Here is a 21,752-nt window from a genome sequence, read left to right as displayed (position 1 = left end):
GTTTGGCGTCATATCCAGAGGTTGGCTTTAAAAAATAGACACATGAGTGCTGCCAGCATTGCTGCAGAGGTTGAAGACGTGGGAGGTCAGCCTGTCAGTGCTCAGACCATACGCCGCACACTGCATCAACTCGGTCTGCATGGTCGTCATCCCAGAAGGAAGCTGACGCACAAGAAAGCCAGCAAACAGTTTGCTGAAGACATGCAGTCCAAGAACATGGATTACTGGAATGCCCTGTGGTCTGACGAGACCAAGATAAACTTGTTTGGCTCAGATGGTGTCCAGCATGTGTGGCGGCGCCCTGGTGAGAAGTACCAAGACAACTGTATCTTGCCTACAGTCAAGCATGGTGGTGGTAGCATCATGGTCTTGGGCCGCATGAGTGTTGCTGGCACTGGGGAGCTGCAGTTCATTGAGGGAAACATGAATTCCAACATGTACTGTGACATTCTGAAACAGAGCATGATCCCCTCCCTTCGAAAACTGGGTCTCATGGCAGTTTTCCAACAGGATAACGACCCCAAACACAACCTCCAAGATGACAACTGCCTTGCTGAGGAAGCTGAAGGTAAGGGTGATGGACTAAACCCAATTGAGCACCTGTGGCGCATCCTCAAGTGGAAGGTGGAGGAGTTCAAGGTGTCTAACATCCACCAGCTCCGTGATGTCATCATGGAGGAGTGGAAGAGGATTCCAGTAGCAACCTGTGCAGCTTTGGTGAATTCCATGCCCAGGAGGGTTAAGGCAGTGCTAATAATGGTGGTCACACAAAATATTGACACTTTGGGCACAATTTGGACATGTTCACTGTGGGGTGTACTCACTTATGTTGCCAGCCATTTAGACATTAATGGGTGTGTGTTGAGTTATTTTCAGAAGACAGTAAATCTACACTGCTATAAAAGTTGTACACTGACTACTCTAACTTATATCCAAGTTTCATGTCTATAGTGTTGTCCCATGAAAAGATATAATAAAATATTTGCAGAAATGTGAGGGGTGTACTCACTTTTGTGATACACTGTATATAATGAAACTCGATATATACTGGTGCTGGTCATAAAATTAGAATATCATGAAAAAGTTGATTTATTTCAGTAATTCCATTCAAAAAGTGAAACTTGTATATTATATTCATTCATTACACACAGACTGATATATTTTAAATGTTTATTTCTTTTAATGTTGATGATTATAACTGACAACTAATGAAAACCCCAAATTCAGTATCTCAGAAAATTAGAATATTGTGACGAGGTACAATATTGAAGACACCTGGTGCCACACTCTAATCAGCTAATTAACTCAAAACACCTGCATAGGCCTTTAAATGGTCTCTCAGTCTAGCTCTGTAGGCTACACAATCATGGGGAAGACTGCTGACTTGACAGTTGTCCAAAAGACGACCATTGACACCTTGCACAAGGAGGGCAAGACACAAAAGGTCATTGCTAAAGAGGTAAAAGTTACCACAGTCAGTGATGGTTTGGAGTGCCATGTCATCTGCTGGTGTTTGTCCACTGTGTTTTCTGAGGTCCAAGGTCAACGCAGCCGTCTACCAGGAAGTTTTAGAGCACTTTATGCTTCCTGCTGCTGACCAACTTTATGGAGATGCAGATTTCATTTTCCAACAGGACTTGGCACCTGCACACAGTGCCAAAGCTACCAGTACATGGTTTAAGGACCATGGTATCCCTGTTCTTAATTGGCCAGCAAATTCACCTGACCTTAACCCCATAGAAAATCTATGGGGTACTGTGAAGAGGAAGATGCGATACGCCAGACCCAACAATTCAGAAGAGCTGAAGGCCACTATCGGAGCAACCTGGGCTCTCATAACACCTGAGCAGCGCCACAGACTGAGCGACTCCATGCCACGCCGCATTGCTGCAGTAATCCAGGCAAAAGGAGCCCCAACTAAGTACTGAGTGCTGTACATGCTCATACTTTTCATGTTCATACTTTTCAGTTGGCCAACATTTCTAAAAATCTTTTTTTTGTATTGGTCTTAAGTAATATTCTAATTTTCTGAGATACTGAATTTGGGGTTTTCATTAGTTGTCAGTTATAATCATCAACATTAAAAGAAATAAACATTTGAAATATATCAGTCTGTGTATAATGAATGAATATAATATACAAGTTTCACTTTTTGAATGGAATTACTGAAATAAATCAACTTTTTCATGATATTCTAATTTTGTGACCAGCACCAATATATATATATATACAGTGTATCACAAAAGTGAGTACACCCCTCACATTTTTGCAAATATTTTATTATATCTTTTCATGGGACAACACTATAGAGATACAACTTGGATATAACTTAGAGTAGTCAGTGTACAACTTGTATAGCAGTGTAGATTTACTGTCTTCTGAAAATAACTCAACACACAGCCATTAATGTCTAAATAGCTGGCAACATAAGTGAGTACACCCCACAGTGAACATGTCCAAATTGTGCCCAAAGTGTCAATATTTTGTGTGACCACCATTATTATCCAGCACTGCCTTAACCCTCCTGGGCATGGAATTCACCAGAGCTGCACAGGTTGCTACTGGAATCCTCTTCCACTCCTCCATGATGACATCACGGAGCTGGTGGATGTTAGACACCTTGAACTCCTCCACCTTCCACTTGAGGATGCGCCACAGGTGCTCAATTGGGTTTAGTCCATCACCTTTACCTTCAGCTTCCTCAGCAAGGCAGTTGTCATCTTGGAGGTTGTGTTTGGGGTCGTTATCCTGTTGGAAAACTGCCATGAGGCCCAGTTTTCGAAGGGAGGGGATCATGCTCTGTTTCAGAATGTCACAGTACATGTTGGAATTCATGTTTCCCTCAATGAACTGCAGCTCCCCAGTGCCAGCAACACTCATGCAGCCCAAGACCATGATGCTACCACCACCATGCTTGACTGTAGGCAAGATACAGTTGTCTTGGTACTTCTCACCAGGGCGCCGCCACACATGCTGGACACCATCTGAGCCAAACAAGTTTATCTTGGTCTCGTCAGACCACAGGGCATTCCAGTAATCTATGTTCTTGGACTGCTTGTCTTCAGCAAACTGTTTGCGGGCTGTCTTGTGCGTCAGCTTCCTTCTGGGATGACGACCATGCAGACCGAGTTGATGCAGTGTGCGGCGTATGGTCTGAGCACTGACAGGCTGACCTCCCACGTCTTCAACCTCTGCAGCAATGCTGGCAGCACTCATGTGTCTATTTTTTAAAGCAAACCTCTGGATATGACGCCGAACACGTGGACTCAACTTCTTTGGTCGACCCTGGCGAAGCCTGTTCCGAGTGGAACCTGTCCTGGAAAACCGCTGTATGACCTTGGCCACCATGCTGTAGCTCAGTTTCAGGGTGTTAGCAATCTTCTTATAGCCCAGGCCATCTTTGTGGAGAGCAACAATTCTATTTCTCACATCCTCAGAGAGTTCTTTGCCATGAGGTGCCATGTTGAATATCCAGTGGCCAGTATTAGAGAATTGTACCCAAAACACCAAATTTAACAGCCCTGCTCCCCATTTACACCTGGGACCTTGACACATGACACCAGGGAGGGACAACGACACATTTGGGCACAATTTGGACATGTTCACTGTGGGGTGTACTCACTTATGTTGCCAGCTATTTAGACATTAATGGCTGTGTGTTGAGTTATTTTCAGAAGACAGTAAATCTACACTGCTATACAAGCTGTACACTGACTACTCTAAGTTATATCCAAGTTTCATGTCTATAGTGTTGTCCCATGAAAAGATATAATGAAATATTTGCAGAAATGTGAGGGGTGTACTCACTTTTGTGATACACTGTATATACATACTTCTTCTCTTCGCTCTCGTGGAAGATGGACGCTTTCCCTCCTCCTCCCTTATCTTCCCTGCTTGGCTTCTCCTGTATCGTATTGTCTCGTCTACTCTACTCTACAGAGATTTTCTTAGCACAGCTCCTCAAAGAACAAATTATGGAATTATGGTCTCTGAATGCTATTGACACCATCTTCTCATCGAGAAGCTCGGGTTCGGGGGAACCCACATGCCCCGACGGAACGCAGATGGCAGGATACGCAATGGACTCGTGGGGGAAGTGGAGGGTCGTGTGCCTGGCACCTCTTTCGTTGGAGGACGTAGAGGATGTTTACCTATTCGGAATTTTGATTGTGGGGTTTTTGCTGATTGGACTAGGCTTTGCCCTGCTGTATCGGGAAATTAAAAGAGTTGGGTCAGTTGTCAAAGGTCCCCAGAAACTGCCCAATTTGATTGAGATGGTGGGCAGAGCCGTTGGAACTCAGACTGTGAACATTAGTCGCAATACGGATTCCATCTTGGAGAAACTAACGGATTTGCGAAATGAGATGAACCAGAGACGCACTCCTTCTGAGAGTTAAATTTTTATTAGTGCTCAGACAAAACAACAAGTCATTTCTGTTCTTGGCTCCCCTGTTATCAGCAACGACCTCGCTGATAAGTAAATTCCTCCAGAGAACCTGCTGCGACGTACCTAACCCCCTTCACTGACTGTTTTTCATTCTGGGCTTACTGCAGGAATGGAGGATTGACAGAACTTTTCCCAACCCCCCAACCCAACGTCTCCACTCTTAGCTTAATCCCACCAATGCGGCAGGACGGGTCTGCAGCGCACGCCGGTTGGTGGAAACCAACATATGGCTGCGAATCGCTGGATGGCTGCTTGTTGTAGTTGGTTACTTTTCCTATTCCAACATCCCTAACCCATGGCTCGTTGTGTGACTATGTTATGTTCTTATGTTTACATGTGCTTGTGTGCTGTAAGGAGCTTTTTTTCGTGTTATCATACTGTGCTCCTCAGGGAGCACAATCTGGTTGCTGGTTTTTTTTTTATCTCCTACTCTCCCAATGTGTTATCATTTCTTGTTTCTTATCCTGTCTTCCCGTCCTGTCTCCCCCTTTGTCATATTGAATGTTCTGGACGGGTTGATGGCTAATTTCACTGTAACTGTACCTGTTGCAATTACACGTGACAATAAAGTTCTATCTACGTATATGTATATATATGTATATATATATAAAATGAAACTCAATGTATATAAATTGAAACTTGATATATATGGAATGAAACTTGATATATAAAATGAAACTTGATATATATGGAATGAAAACTACCCCCCAAGCGCAAAGCAAAGGGTACGTGTACCTTTGGTCATTAGATTTTCACTTCAAATCCCAAAATTGAAAAGGTTTCAGTTTTCAGCTTCGTTTCAAATAATAAACAAACACACATTGATAGTAATAACGTGACGACATGATCTGACCCCTGTTTTGACTTTTGAGTATAAAACTAGGGTTTATATAATCCATCATTACATAATCCATCTTCACACTGACATGCAGCCCCGGTTCTGGATGCGCTGTCCACTGCGCTACTTAAACATTGGAATAATAAACAGGTTATGCTGATATGTCTGCACACACAACTTAAATACTACTTAAAATAATAACCAGACGCTTTCTTATTCCCACGGTAGCAGCAGTTTCCTTCTGTTTCATACACATCGCCCTGTCTCAGTCTAATCTGCAGCATTTCTCTCCCATTGATAAAAATACAGAACAAAGCGCGTCCTGTATCAGTTCAATACTTTTAGGGGATGGTTGGCAACTGTATAACTAACATGACAACGTTACAACGTCCAGTACGAAAATCGTTTCCCCACATTGTTTATTTTTTTTGCAGGTAGAGCAAATATGTGCACGTCACAAACACAAAAGTCAGGACAACAGGACGCGTCATTATTATTACTTTTTTAACACTTGTGTTTAATATACACTGTCTAAACAGTAATATAAGCATGTAAGCGCTACTGCTCTTGCACGTTTATTTCCGATCTCCAGTGAGAAAATCGGGGGTCCTAGGGCCTGCCCTGGTTTCATTCAAGTTTCATTATATATATACAGTATATAATCTGCTGGTCTTTCAAAGAGGGGAAGCTCATTGTCGGCTTACATCATACAATTTGTCAATTTATTTATACATAAATTCTGCCCTCCGTTCCTTTTCAAGAAAATGGCCTGTGATCCTATCGAAGAAATGAGTTGCAGTTTGTCTTTCGACTTCACTTGCAAAATTCGTGATGGGACTGAAGCTCCCAGTGATTAAGTGGCGGTGTAGATCTCAAAATAGCTGTCAATCAAAACGGGATTCAGCCTTTCGACTGATCCTCCAATCATCTTGCAGAAGCTCCGCGTCCAGACCCACCCACAGCTCCATTCACCCCCAGAGACGCTCAGCGTCCGGGGGCGGGACAAAATCGTGGCATTTATCCAATGGCTGGCGAGTTTCGAAGCAATGAAAAAAAACGTTCCATGCAGTCCTGTTGAAGTGAATAGACACTCAGCTTCTACGGGCAAATGCATTGACGCTACGGGAATGTATGAGAAGTTAACAGAACGACAGTGGGAAAACATCATCTTCGAGGAAGGAATGTGGTCGGAAAAAAATCTTGAATGATGGTAATCGGCGATCACTTAAACGTTTGGTGAAATCAAATGTAGAACTCAAGGATATGTTTAATATTGAAAGTAAGAGCATTTCCACATGCACAATGCAAAGGGAACACAAGGGATTGGGACTAAACAGCTGTGTAGCCTTAAGAAAACCACTTGTCAGTGAGGCTAACCGGCAAAAACGGCTTCAATTTGCTAGGGAGCATAAAGATTGGACTCTGGAGCAATGGAAGAAGGTCATGTGGTTTGATGAGTCCAGATTTACCCTGTTCCAGAGTGATGGGCGCATCAGGGTAAGAAGAGAGGTGGCTGAAGTGATGCACCCATCATGCCTAGTGCCTACTGTACAAGCATGTGGGGGCAGTGCTATGATCTGGGGTTGCTGCAGTTGGTCAGGTCTAGGTTCAGCAACGTTATGTGCCCAAAGAATGAGGTCAGGTGACTACCTGAATATACTGAACGACCAGGTTATTCCATCAATGGTTTTTTTCTTCCCTGATGGCACGGGCATATTCCAAGATGACAATGGATTCATTGGGCTCAAATTGTGAAAGAGTGGTTTAGGGAGCATGAGACATCATTTTCACACATGGATTGGCCACCACAGAGTCCAGACCTGAACCACATTGAGAATCTTTGGGATGTGCTAGAGAAGACTTTGCGCAGTGGTCCAAATCTCCCATCATCAATACAAGATCTTGGGGAAAAATTAATGCAACTCTGGACAGAAATCAATGTTGTAACATTGCAGAAGCTTGTGGAAACAATGCCACAGCGAATGCGTGCTGTAATCAAAGCTAAAGGCGGTCCAGCGGAATATTAGAAGGTGTGACCTTTTTTTTGGCCAGGCAGTGTATATCAAGCTTCATTTTATATATATCAAGTTTAAATTTATATATATCGAGTTTCATTATATATATATATATATATATATATATATATATATACAGTATATACGTATATATATATATATATATATATATATATATATATATATATATATACAGTGTATCACAAAAGTGAGTACACCCCTCACATTTCTGCAAATATTTTATTATATCTTTTCATGGGACAACACTATAGACATGAAACTTGGATATAACTTAGAGTAGTCAGTGTACAGCTTGTATAGCAGTGTAGATTTACTGTCTTCTGAAAATAACTCAACACACAGCCATTAATGTCTAAATGGCTGGCAACATAAGTGAGTACACCCCACAGTGAACATGTCCAAATTGTGCCCAAAGTGTCAATATTGTGTGTGACCACCATTATTATCCAGCACTGCCTTAACCCTCCTGGGCATGGAATTTACCAGAGCTGCACAGGTTGCTACTGGAATCCTCTTCCACTCCTCCATGATGAATCTGTCTCGCGTGTGTGAACTCTCTGAGGATGTGAGAAATAGAATTGTTGCTCTCCACAAAGATGGCCTGGGCTATAAGAAGATTGCTAACACCCTGAAACTGAGCTACAGCATGGTGGCCAAGGTCATACAGCGGTTTTCCAGGACAGGTTCCACTCGGAACAGGCTTCGCCAGGGTCGACCAAAGAAGTTGAGTCCACGTGTTCGGTGTCATATCCAGAGGTTGGCTTTAAAAAATAGACACATGAGTGCTGCCAGCATTGCTGCAGAGGTTGAAGACGTGGGAGGTCAGCCTGTCAGTGCTCAGACCATACGCCGCACACTGCCTCAACTCGGTCTGCATGGTCGTCATCCCAGAAGGAAGCTGACGCACAAGAAAGCCAGCAAACAGTTTGCTGAAGACAAGCAGTCCAAGAACATGGATTACTGGAATGCCCTGTGGTCTGACGAGACCAAGATAAACTTGTTTGGCTCAGATGGTGTCCAGCATGTGTGGCGGCGCCCTGGTGAGAAGTACCAAGACAACTGTATCTTGCCTACAGTCAAGCATGGTGGTGGTAGCATCATGGTCTTGGGCTGCATGAGTGCTGCTGGCACTGGGGAGCTGCAGTTCATTGAGGGAAACATGAATTCCAACATGTACTGTGACATTCTGAAACAGAGCATGATCCCCTCCCTTCGAAAACTGGGCCTCATGGCAGTTTTCCAACAGGATAACGACCCCAAACACAACCTCCAAGATGACAACTGCCTTGCTGAGGAAGCTGAAGGTAAAGGTGATGGACTAAACCCAATTGAGCACCTGTGGCGCATCCTCAAGTGGAAGGTGGAGGAGTTCAAGGTGTCTAACATCCACCAGCTCCGTGATGTTATCATGGAGGAGTGGAAGAGGATTCCAGTAGCAACCTGTGCAGCTCTGGTGAATTCCATGCCCAGGAGGGTTAAGGCAGTGCTGGATAATAATGATGGTCACACAAAATATTGACACTTTGGGCACAATTTGGACATGTTCACTGTGGGGTGTACTCACTTATGTTGCCAGCTATTTAGACATTAATGTCTGTGTGTTGAGTTATTTTCAGAAGACAGTAAATCTACACTGCTATACAAGTTGTACACTGACTACTCTAAGTTATATCCAAGTTTCATGTCTATAGTGTTGTCCCATGAAAAGATATAATAAAATATTTGCAGAAATGTGAGGGGTGTACTCACTTTTGTGATACACTGTATATACAGTATATATATATCAAGTTTCATTATATATATATATAAAGTTTCATTATATATATATATATATATATATATATATATATATATATATATATATATATATATATATACAGTGTATCACAAAAGTGAGTACACCCCTCACATTTCTGCAAATATTTCATTATATCTTTTCATGGGACAACACTATAGACATGAAACTTGAATATACCTTAGAGTAGTCAGTGTACAGCTTGTATAGCAGTGTAGATTTACTGTCTTCTGAAAATAACTCAACACACAGCCATTAATGTCTAAATAGCTGGCAACATAAGTGAGTACACCCCACAGTCAACATGTCCAAATTGTGCCCAAATGTGTCGTTGTCCCTCCCTGGTGTCATGTGTCAAGGTTCCAGGTGTAAATGGGGAGCAGGGCTGTTAAATTTGGTGTTTTGGGTACAATTCTCTCATACTGGCCACTGGATATTCAACATGGCACCTCATGGCAAAGAACTCTCTGAGGATGTGAGAAATAGAATTGTTGCTCTCCACAAAGATGGCCTGGGCTATAAGAAGATTGCTAACACCCTGAAACTGAGCTACAGCATGGTGGCCAAGGTCATACAGCGGTTTTCCAGGACAGGTTCCACTCGGAACAGGCTTCGCCAGGGTCGACCAAAGAAGTTGAGTCCACGTGTTCGGCGTCATATCCAGAGGTTGGCTTTAAAAAATAGACACATGAGTGCTGCCAGCATTGCTGCAGAGGTTGAAGACGTGGGAGGTCAGCCTGTCAGTGCTCAGACCATACGCCGCACACTGCATCAACTCGGTCTGCATGGTCGTCATCCCAGAAGGAAGCTGACGCACAAGAAAGCCCGCAAACAGTTTGCTGAAGACAAGCAGTCCAAGAACATGGATTACTGGAATGCCCTGTGGTCTGACGAGACCAAGATAAACTTGTTTGGCTCAGATGGTGTCCAGCATGTGTGGCGGCGCCCTGGTGAGAAGTATCAAGACAACTGTATCTTGCCTACAGTCAAGCATGGTGGTGGTAGCATCATGGTCTTGGGCTGCATGAGTGTTGCTGGCACTGGGGAGCTGCAGTTCATTGAGGGAAACATGAATTCCAACATGTACTTTGACATTCTGAAACAGAGCATGATCCCCTCCCTTCGAAAACTGGGCCTCATGGCAGTTTTCCAACAGGATAACGACCCCAAACACAACCTCCAAGATGACAACTGCCTTGCTGAGGAAGCTGAAGGTAAAGGTGATGGACTAAACCCAATTGAGCACCTGTGGCGCATCCTCAAGTGGAAGGTGGAGGAGTTCAAGGTGTCTAACATCCACCAGCTCCGTGATGTCATCATGGAGGAGTGGAAGAGGATTCCAGTAGCAACCTGTGCAGCTCTGGTGAATTCCATGCCCAGGAGGGTTAAGGCAGTGCTGGATAATAATGGTGGTCACACAAAATATTGACACTTTGGGCACAATTTGGACATGTTCACTGTGGGGTGTACTCACTTATGTTGCCAGCCATTTAGACATTAATGTCTGTGTGTTGAGTTATTTTCAGAAGACAGTAAATCTACACTGCTATACAAGTTGTACACTGACTACTCTAAGTTATATCCAAGTTTTATTTCTATAGTGTTGTCCCATGAAAAGATATAATAAAATATTTGCAGAAATGTGAGGGGTGTACTCACTTTTGTGATACACTGTATATATATATATATATATACAGGGGTTGGACAAAATAACTGAAACACCTGTCATTTTAGTGTGGGAGGTTTCATGGCTAAATTGGACCAGTCTGGTGGCCAATCTTCATTAATTGCACATTGCACCAGTAAGAGCAGAGTGTGAAGGTTCAATTAGCAGGGTAAGAGCACAGTTTTGCTCAAAATATTGCAATGCACACAACATTATGGGTGACATACCAGAGTTCAAAAGAGGACAAATTGTTGGTGCACGTCTTGCTGGCGCATCTGTGACCAAGACAGCAAGTCTTTGTGATGTATCAAGAGCCACGGTATCCAGGGTAATGTCAGCATACCACCAAGAAGGACAAACCACATCCAACAGGATTAACTGTGGACGCAAGAGGAAGCTGTCTGAAAGGGATGTTCGGGTGCTAACCCGGATTGTATCCAAAAAAACATAAAACCACGGCTGCCCAAATCACGGCAGAATTAAATGTGCACCTCAACTCTCCTGTTTCCACCAGAACTGTCCGTCGGGAGTCAATATACACGGCCGGGCTTCTATAGCCAAACCTTTGGTCACTCGTGCCAATGCCAAACGTCGGTTTCAATGGTGCAAGGAGCGCAAATCTTGGGCTGTGGACAATGTGAAACATGTATTGTTCTCTGATGAGTCCACCTTTACTGTTTTCCCCACATCCGGGAGAGTTACGGTGTGGAGAAGCCCCAAAGAAGCGTACCACCCAGACTGTTGTATGCCCAGAGTGAAGCATGGGGGGGGATCAGTGATGGTTTGGGCTGCCATATCATGGCATTCCCTTGGCCCAATACTTGTGCTAGATGGGCGCGTCACTGCCAAGGACTACCGAACCATTCTGGAGGACCATGTGCATCCAATGGCGGTGCCGTGTATCAGGATGACAATGCACCAATACACACAGCAAGACTGGTGAAAGATTGGTTTGATGAACATGAAAGTGAAGTTGAACATCTCCCATGGCCTGCACAGTCACCAGATCTAAATATTATTGAGCCACTTTGGGGTGTTTAGGAGAAGCGAGTCAGGAAACGTTTTCCTCCACCAGCATCACGTAGTGACCTGGCCACTATCCTGCAAGAATCGCTTAAAATTCCTCTGACCACTGTGCAGGACTTGTATATGTCATTTCCAAGACGAATTGACGCTGTATTGGCCGCAAAAGGAGGCCCTACACCATACTAATAAATTATTGTGGTCTAAAACCAGGTGTTTCAGTTATTTTGTCCAACCCCTGTATATATATATATATAGAGTTTCATTCCATATATATCAGCGTTAGCTATATATTTCCTGTTTGGCTTGCCATAATATATCTGATAGTGGCCTTCAGCTCTTCTGAATTGTTGGGTCTGGCGTATCGCATCTTCCTCTTCACAATACCCCATAGATTTTCTATGGGGTTAAGGTCAGGCGAGTTTGCTGGCCAATTAAGAACAGGGATACCATGGTCCTTAAACCAGGTACTGGTAGCTTTGGCACTGTGTGCAGGTGCCAAGTCTTGTTGGAAAATGAAATCTGCATCTCCATAAAGTTGGTCAGCAGCAGGAAGCATGAAGTGCTCTAAAACTTCCTGGTAGACGGCTGCGTTGACCTTGGACCTCAGAAAACACAGTGGACCAACACCAGCAGATGACATGGCACTCCAAACCATCACTGACTGTGGAAACTTTACACTGGACCTCAAGCAACGTGGATTCTGTGCCTCTCCTCTCTTCCTCCAGACTCTGGGACCTTGATTTCCAAAGGTAATGCAAAATTTACTTTCATCAGAGAACATAACTTTGGACCACTCAGCAGTCCTTTTTGTCTTTAGCCCAGACGAGAAGCTTCTGACGCTGTCTCTTGTTCAAGAGTGGCTTGACACAAGGAATGCGACAGCTGAAACCCATGTCTTGCATACGTCTGTGCGTGGTGGTTCTTGAAGCACTGACTCCAGCTGCAGTCCACTCTTTGTGAATCTCCCCCACATTTTTGAATGGGTTTTGTTTCACAATCCTCTCCAGGGTGCGGTTATCCCTATTGCTTGTACACTTTTTTCTACCACATCTTTTCCTTCCCTTCGCCTCTCTATTAATGTGCTTGGACACAGAGCTCTGTGAACAGCCAGCCTCTTTAGCAATGACCTTTTGTGTCTTGCCCTCCTTGTGCAAGGTGTCAATGGTCGTCTTTTGGACAACTGTCAAGTCAGCAGTCTTCCCCATGATTGTGTAGCCTACAGAACTAGACTGAGAGACCATTTAAAGGCCTATGCAGGTGTTTTGAGTTAATTAGCTGATTGATGAGTGTGGCACCAGGTGTCTTCAATATTGTACCTAGGGTTACAATATTGGGGTTAGGGCTAAGTTAGGGCCGGTGATAGCTCAGTGGTTAAGGTACTGGACTAGTACACAAAAGGTTGCCGGTTCAAGCCCCACCACCACCAAGTTGCCACTGTTGGGTCCCTGAGCAAGACCCTTAACCCTCAATTGCTCATCGTGTTCAGCTCATTGTGTAAGTCGCTTTGGATAAAAGCGTCTGCTGAAAATGTAAATGTAAATGTACCTTGTCACAATATTCTAATTTTCTGAGATACTGAATTTGGGGTTTTCATTAGTTGCCAGTTACAATCATCAACATTAAAATAAATAAACATTTGAAATATATCAGTCTGTGTGTAATGAATGAATATAATATACAAGTTTCACTTTTTGAATGGAATTATATATATTGGTGCTGGTCATAAAATTAGAATATCATGAAAAAGTTGATTTATTTCAACTATATATATATATATATATATACAGTGTATCACAAAAGTGAGTACACCCCTCACATTTCTGCAAATATTTCATTATATCTTTTCATGGGACAACACTATAGACATGAAACTTGGATATAACTTAGAGTAGTCAGTGTACAACTTGTATAGCAGTGTAGATTTACTGTCTTCTGAAAATAACTCAACACACAGCCATTAATGTCTAAATAGCTGGCAACATAAGTGAGTACACCCCACAGTGAACATGTCCAAATTGTGCCCAAATGTGTCGTTGTCCCTCCCTGGTGTCATGTGTCAAGGTCCCAGGTGTAAATGGGGAGCAGGGCTGTTAAATTTGGTGTTTTGGGTACAATTCTCTCATACTGGCCACTGGATATTCAACATGGCACCTCATGGCAAAGAACTCTCTGAGGATGTGAGAAATAGAATTGTTGCTCTCCACAAAGATGGCCTGGGCTATAAGAAGATTGCTAACACCCTGAAACTGAGCTACAGCATGGTGGCCAAGGTCATACAGCGGTTTTCCAGGACAGGTTCCACTCGGAACAGGCTTCGCCAGGGTCGACCAAAGAAGTTAAGTCCACGTGTTCGGCGTCATATCCAGAGGTTGGCTTTAAAAAATAGACACATGAGTGCTGCCAGCATTGCTGCAGAGGTTGAAGACGTGGGAGGTCAGCCTGTCAGTGCTCAGACCATACGCCGCACACTGCATCAACTCGGTCTGCATGGTCGTCATCCCAGAAGGAAGCTGACGCACAAGAAAACCCACAAACAGTTTGCTGAAGACAAGCAGTCCAAGAACATGGATTACTGGAATGCCCTGTGGTCTGACGAGACCAAGATAAACTTGTTTGGCTCAGATGGTGTCCAGCATGTGTGGCGGTGCCCTGGTGAGAAGTACCAAGACAACTGTATCTTGCCTACAGTCAAGCATGGTGGTGGTAGCATCATGGTCTTGGGCTGCATGAGTGTTGCTGGCACTGGGGAGCTGCAGTTCATTGAGGGAAACATGAATTCCAACATGTACTGTGACATTCTGAAACAGAGCATGATCCCCTCCCTTCGAAAACTGGGCCTCATGGCAGTTTTCCAACAGGATAACGACCCCAAACACAACCTCCAAGATGACAACTGCATTGCTGAGGAAGCTGAAGGTAAAGGTGATGGACTAAACCCAATTGAGCACCTGTGGCGCATCCTCAAGTGGAAGGTGGAGGAGTTCAAGGTGTCTAACATCCACCAGCTCCGTGATGTCATCATGGAGGAGTGGAAGAGGATTCCAGTAGCAACCTGTGCAGCTCTGGTGAATTCCATGCCCAGGAGGGTTAAGGCAGTGATAATAATGGTGGTCACACAAAATATTGACACTTTGGGCACAATTTGGACATGTTCACTGTGGGGTGTACTCACTTATGTTGCCAGCTATTTAGACATTAATGGCTGTGTGTTGAGTTATTTTCAGAAGACAGTAAATCTACACTGCTATACAAGTTGTACACTGACTACTCTAAGTTATATCCAAGTTTCATGTCTATAGTGTTGTCCCATGAAAAGATATAATGAAATATTTGCAAAAATGTGAGGGGTGTACTCACTTTTGTGATACACTGTATATGGGTATTCGTCTAGCATTAAGCAGGGTTACAGTGCCCCTAGACAGATGGATCGGTAATTACTTTATTTATAGCTGTGTATTCTTTTATTCTTTCGCTCCATACTCTTGGAACATAATGTCTCATGCTGAAAGAAGCTAAGCCTGTTTTTCTGCCAGCATTTTCCGGTGAAGAGTAAATAGTTGCAGACTACACTAGTTTGCAAATTAGCATTGTGTGTGGTCAAAACAACCAAACCAAATGGTTAAAAGGAATGTCCGCATACTTTTAGTGTACTCACAGGCAGCATAGCATTATTAAGTAACTGGCAGTGATCATGAACAAAAGGTAGGCCAAATGATTATAACCTAGCATTTCAGGAGTCTTACATAACAAAAACACCCAGACCACCCAGGAGAAATGTGGACCTAAAGTAAAAGTCAGCAGTAAAACAGACTGCAAAAGGAGATAATTTGTTTGAGACCTTTTTCCTCCTTTTCTTTCCGTTTTCCTTCTCTCTCCTCCTCCATCTTCTTTGCTGCCACTAATTACATAGAAAATGATGAGATTAAATCAAACATGCACAATCAAGGAATGCTTTATAATAAACAAAAAGATATAACAAGGGCTGTCTGAAATACATGGAGCAAACGTACAGTCAGGGTATTCATATTCTTCAAACAAGGGGACAACTGGCGTGGTTGCGGTCTCCTCTGTGCAAACAAATAAAATAAATAAGAGATTACCAAAAATAAAATAATCCAAAGGCTCAGGAAAACATCTGGTATGTTTTACCACTAATTGCCTTATCACATTTGTGTGAGTGTTGTTTATTCCTTAAGCAATCTTCTTTTTACTTGTAGGTTTTTATTCATAAAATGTTCAATCCTACACTACACAATTAGAGCAAATTATCCTTGGATTACCTGGGATGGGTAAATATATACTCGGATCCTCAGTGGTGGTAGCGACATCCTCCTTGCCTTTAGACAAAAGGTCAGGCTCTGGTACCTCATCTATTGGGAAGATGAACGATAAAAGAGTTCAGCAGTGTGCCCATTGCTTATCTACTAATCATGGGTTTGGAATCAGTTTCAAACCTACATCTGGCATCCCAGTAATCTGAGTCATGTTCTTTTGAAGCTTTAGCTGTCGGCACTGGATCTTCTTTTTTGGTGGGAATGTCTGTGGGAGGATAAAAAAGCTTTAAAGAAAACGAAACAAGACCTTGTGTCAGCAAAACCAGGGTTTGGAATATCTTAAAAGGAACAATATTTGCCAGGGTGGAAATGAGATGAATTATGGGTTTGTTTACACAGACTACTTAAGCTGAACAGTAAATTTTGGTAAATCCTTTGACTGTTAGGATTTACTGTTTGTTAGAATCTATTATAGTATGAAATTAATACCAAGAATAAAAATAGCTATACACTTTCAACAAATACTGCATTGAAAAAGTGTTCATCACACATCTAGTAAATGATTGTCACAGCTTTTTTTCAATCAATTTTGAACTTGGTTGAGACATCTTTGGCAGCTTTACAGCCAGTAACATTTTTTGATACGTCAGTTAATTGTCAGCACAATCTAAACGTGTGATAAAATAGTTTCAGCCTCTTATTTTTGACCAAATTTTCTCTTTATCAAGTTCTGCACATTAGTTGATAGTGATAATTTACAGCAATTTTGAGGTCTCACTACAATTTTGTAATAGGGTTAGGATCAGGCCACTCAAAGAAGTAAAGTTTCTTGATTTTAAACACCAATATGGTTGCTTTTACACTGTGGGTCACTGCTTCATATTTAAACTTGCAGTCAGAGGGGAGCAGGTCATTGTTCAGTATTTTTAGTAGGGATGGCATTACCTGGTGGGGCGGCATGGTGGCTCAGTGGGTAGCACTGTCGCCTCACAGCAAGAAGGTCTTGGGTTCGATCCCAGGTGGGGTGGTCTGGGTCCTTTCTGTGAGAAGTTTGTATGTTCTCCCCGTGTCTGTGTGGGTTTCCTCCGGGCGCTCCGGTTTCCTCCCACAGTCCAAAAACATGCAAGTGAGGTGAATTGGAGACACTAAATTGTCCATGAATGTGTTTGATATAACCTTGTGAACTGATGAACCTTGTGAAATGAGTAACTACTGTACATGACGTTAAAATCCTAATAAACAAACAAACAAAAAAACATTACCTGGCTAATATGCTTTGTAAGATTTAGAAATTAGGCCACCCAATAATCTGCTGGTGGTTTGTGGCTTGTTCCTGCTCGGACCTTACTGTTTTGGAGACACTTCAACCCAATTATCTGGCCATTTTGATTTGGCCCTCATCAGAGTCACTTCAGTCTTCATGCCTGATCATATCTGCTGCATTTAACATGTGTACTATGGGTAAATACCATCATCCCATAGGGTTCCATCCCTAAGCTCACATGCACAATTGTCATAAAACAGACATTGCCATGCAAATTTTTGGGGAGTGGTTATAATGTTTTGGCTCATCCATTTATGTTTATACACAAATTGAGACATGTGCCATAGTTGTCAACCTCCACCTCATGCAAGAGATTCATGCTGACCAAAGATGACAGCAGACTACCACTACTCTTACACATCTAAAGCAATGAGGTTCTTTTTTTTCCCAGCTAGTGGCAGATTCCAACCAAGAGCTACGTATAACACATATGGAGGAACAGGCACCAAGTATTTTCTACAGGCGTAGCTTAGTGATATAATTACACTAGTTTACAGTTTATGCCACCATGTTGATTCTTGGGAGTAAAGTTCAACCCCTTTATTGTCAATGGTTTATTCTTTATTTTGTTCTCTTCTCTGGCATTATACAGCATTTACTGCAATAACACACTCAAAAATGAGCTGTCATGTCAATAAATAGGTAAAGGAAGTTCACTTCTCAGTGTTGGCAAATACTTACAATCCATGTCAATTTTCTCCTCCTCCTTTATCAGAATTGGTTTATTAGTTGGAGAGCTTTTTGTCCTAATGGCAACAGAAGCTACAGTGGATTTCACTGATTTGGTCTTCTTGGTGGGTTTTGGAGCTTTTGGTTTTTTTGTGGGTTTGGGCTTTTTTGTTGGCTTTGGAGGTTTGGGCTTTTTGGTTGGCTTAGGCTTCTTCGTTGGTTTGGGTGGTTTGGGCTTGGGGACTTTTGGTTTCTTTTCTTTTGTCTCTTTCTCTGCCTCCTCCTTTTCCTTATCTTGTGAATAAGAGAAAAACAAAAAAAAACAAATGTAGCTTAAAAAGCATGTAAGCAAATGTTGCATCAAAATTCTTAAAAGCATATATTTAATGTTTTGACTTGTGAAAATTGTATAACCTAGAGTGAATACAATATACAATATTAGTATTATTTTTTCATTTGCATCGTCCCAGTTTGGATAACCTCAGGTATCCTGTGTACTTCTGTAACCTATGTTGGTTGCAGAACACCTTTGCTGACTGAGAAGGGCTGCAGGCTATCTCCTGACCACACGAAGAGTCATTTATATTTTTCTTCATGTCTCATGTTTTACCACCTGCATGTGCTTTTTGTGTAAAAATTTGCAGGACTCATAGGGGATCTAGCAACATCACCAAATTTCTACTATTTTAGATCATTTTACTTTTTAATGAGCATCCAAGTCTTTAAAAATGCCTCCAAGTCTTTAAAAATACGCTAGCACACCAGAGTTCAGCTCAGCTCTGCCTTCCGACTGGGCTGGGCGGCTGCATGAACAACAATTGGCTATTGTTCATAGGGTTAGGGTAAAAAGTCGAATCATAGGTGCTGGCTGACTGATGGCGCCTGCACAGGGCTGAGGAATAATGCTGATGGGGATGTGGCCCTCCGTGCACAGTGCCCGTCAGTGTACGAACTCGACTCATGCAGGTGAAAAATGCAGTCTGTACTGACTGTACGTGCCAGAGGGGATGTATGTAGAGGACGCAATCAGGGTAATTGGACACGACTAGATTAGGGGGAAAAATTGGGGGGAAAAAAAGTGGAAAAAAACATGTACAGATCTTTAATATAGTATTATATTTTAATCAATATAATAAATTTAGTTTAAAAAACTTTATTGACACTCTTTTTTTGGATTTGAGCAAGAATATCCAACATCTTACATATTAACATCAATGTATTAAATGATGTCATTACAGTCTTGATATTTTATTAATTTCTGCAAATGCTTTTTATGTGACTAAACAATAGACCTACATCTATACTTAGAAGATACTTTATTGAATTTAATTGTTTTAGGGGAATTTGTAATAGCTGGGTTGAAAATATACAACTTAGATTTTTAAAATGATTACCAAAATGATTACCAGTTGTAAACAAAACACCAAAACAGATCTGCTATGAAATAAAAACTGCTGGATCACAGGTCATTTTGTCCACATTAAAGTGATGTTTACATTACCATGTACTTAGACGCTGTTCTTAAAGAAAGAAGTTTCTACTCTAACATAACCTACGTCTGTTAACCATCACATGGACAAAGAAAGATTTGACTAGCGTTTTCTTGTTGTTTGGACAGAGGTATGTTTGGAGAAGAAAATGTGAGGCAGTTAAACCCAAAAACACTGTAACCACTACCGAGCATGATGGTGGCGGTATTATTCTTAGGGCCAGACAGAATAATGAAGAGGCCAGTTTACCTTAAAGTTGTTTACCATGCACTTGTCCTGGCTTAAGCAAGACCATGACCCAAACACATTACAAAATTACAAACCCCCATTTCCAAAAAGTTGGAACATTTTGCAAAATGCACTAAAAAGAAAAATCTGATTTCTAATTTTCAATGTTTTCAATGTAAGCACATTTAAAATTTGATGTCTGCAACACTCCTTGAGAGTTGAGACAGATGCAAAATAAAAGTAAAAAGTTACAGTGTTTTGAAACATTCTACAATAAGCAGGTAAAAAAAGAATCCACCAAAGGCTCAGTCTTTACAAGCAATGATGGGTTCTCAAAAAAATAATAACTTTTTCACCCTCTGCTGTATATTACATTGTGAAAACATTCAGGACAACTAGGACAAATCTTAATCTGTCAGCTGTTCAGATCTGTCTCCTAGTGAAAATGTCAGAAGCATCATAAAGAGGAAAATCAGACAACTGCGAACACATACTGTTGAACAGCTAAAGTCTAATATCAAGAAAGAATGGAGAAAAAATTCCACAAAACTGCCATAATTAGTGTTCTTAGTTCATTGATAGGAAAGGTAACAGAACGCAGTGTTAAACATGCCTCTGTCTGACAACTTTTTTGCAGGTATCTTATTTGTGTTACAAGCATCAAATTCTGAATGTATTTATATTTACAAAATACAATAAAGTTAGCCACATGAAAACTGTTTTCTTTTTTGTTAAGTAAAGATTCAGTGAAATTAACAAATCACAGATTTTGCTTTTTAATGCATTTTACCGAACATTACAACTTTTCTGTGAGTCTTCAAAGAGAATTTAGAGAAACAAAATCTACCACTTCTGGCATATAGAGTGAACAACTATTCAGCCAGAGTTGTGCCAGAAGCTGGGCTACCAGTTGAAATTCCTTGATTTAGTAGATATATGTGACTTCTCCAACGCAAAACAAATGGTGGACGTATTTCTGCCTCTGCAACTAATACCGCACAGAATGAGGGATGACTGGGGATGGGGTAAAACCATCATGTTTTTCTTGGCCATGCAGTTTTCGGAGACATCTGTGAGAACCAGCTACAGCTTGGCTACTATAATATTGTTTCCATGCAACACCCTCAAACCCTGTCTCTTTCTGGAAAAACAAATCAGGTGTGTTAAAGAACAGAGGGATTTTAGTTTGCTGAGGACTTAAGATAAAGCGAGTGTCAGTTCTTTCAGTTTGACAAAATACAGTTTAAAGCCCATTTAATTCAGAATGGGTTTGTTTATGACGTCCAGGTAATTTTAAAGGGGTCCAACTTTCTTGCAGTTGTAAATTGTAAATCCTAAAGGAAAGCAGCTGAAGACTAATGCTACTTACCTGCTATTACCTCCTCTGGTGACTTCTTATGTCTAGGTTTGTCCCTCCTAGCCTCCACATCTGCACCAGGCTCATCCATCTGAACATTTTCTGACTGTAAATCTTTCTGCTGATCAGCAGCTGCTGCCTGTCTTCTGAGCCCCTTTGAGGTCTGGACAGGCATGACCATGCCATTTCCCGTCACGTTCCCAACGCATGCTAAAATCCAGCAGAGAGCAAACAAAAAAAGAGAGCAAACATGGGTCTTCATTTCAGAATCTCTCTGTTTAGCTTATCCAGTGAAATGGAGAATAACTTGTTGCTTAAAGCTTTACAAATCCATATTTGCTTTTACTGTGAAACCTGTCAAAGTGCAAGCAGATGCTCTGTCACAAGTGGAAACAGTTTACATAAGAAGTCCAGTAGTTAAAAAAAATGTAATGGTCCTGTACAAATATTTGTAAGCTCTAAAAATCCAAAGCAAAGCTAGGTTGTCCTCAAATATGTTGCATGAAGACTTGATGTCCACTCGATTTTGCTCAATAGTGCTAAACCACGTTCTTATTCAGCCAAATTCCTTTGCTAGACCCCTCCTAGTTAGTGTGGGAAGA

General features: G+C 41.9%; 1 protein-coding gene across 1 annotated transcript in view; it reads right to left on the bottom strand.

The window, feature by feature from the left end:
• aebp1a (AE binding protein 1a) overlaps nucleotides 1-21,412 on the bottom strand; it is a 108,449-nt gene extending 87,037 nt beyond the window's left edge. The window contains exons 1-6 of the mRNA XM_063013685.1: nucleotides 21,163-21,412; nucleotides 18,088-18,369; nucleotides 16,267-16,347; nucleotides 16,089-16,178; nucleotides 15,819-15,875; nucleotides 15,647-15,706 (exon numbers count right to left, since the gene is read on the bottom strand). Coding sequence (XP_062869755.1) covers nucleotides 15,647-15,706; nucleotides 15,819-15,875; nucleotides 16,089-16,178; nucleotides 16,267-16,347; nucleotides 18,088-18,369; nucleotides 21,163-21,412 — 820 coding nt within the window. The remainder of the gene's footprint in view (nucleotides 1-15,646; nucleotides 15,707-15,818; nucleotides 15,876-16,088; nucleotides 16,179-16,266; nucleotides 16,348-18,087; nucleotides 18,370-21,162) is intronic.
• Between the last annotated feature and the right edge of the window lie 340 nt (nucleotides 21,413-21,752).

This window comes from Trichomycterus rosablanca, chromosome 18 (assembly GCF_030014385.1).
Source record: "Trichomycterus rosablanca isolate fTriRos1 chromosome 18, fTriRos1.hap1, whole genome shotgun sequence".
Taxonomy (NCBI): domain Eukaryota; kingdom Metazoa; phylum Chordata; class Actinopteri; order Siluriformes; family Trichomycteridae; genus Trichomycterus; species Trichomycterus rosablanca.
Note: the sequence above shows the minus strand (reverse complement) of the source record. Positions and strands in the feature narration are given on the sequence as shown.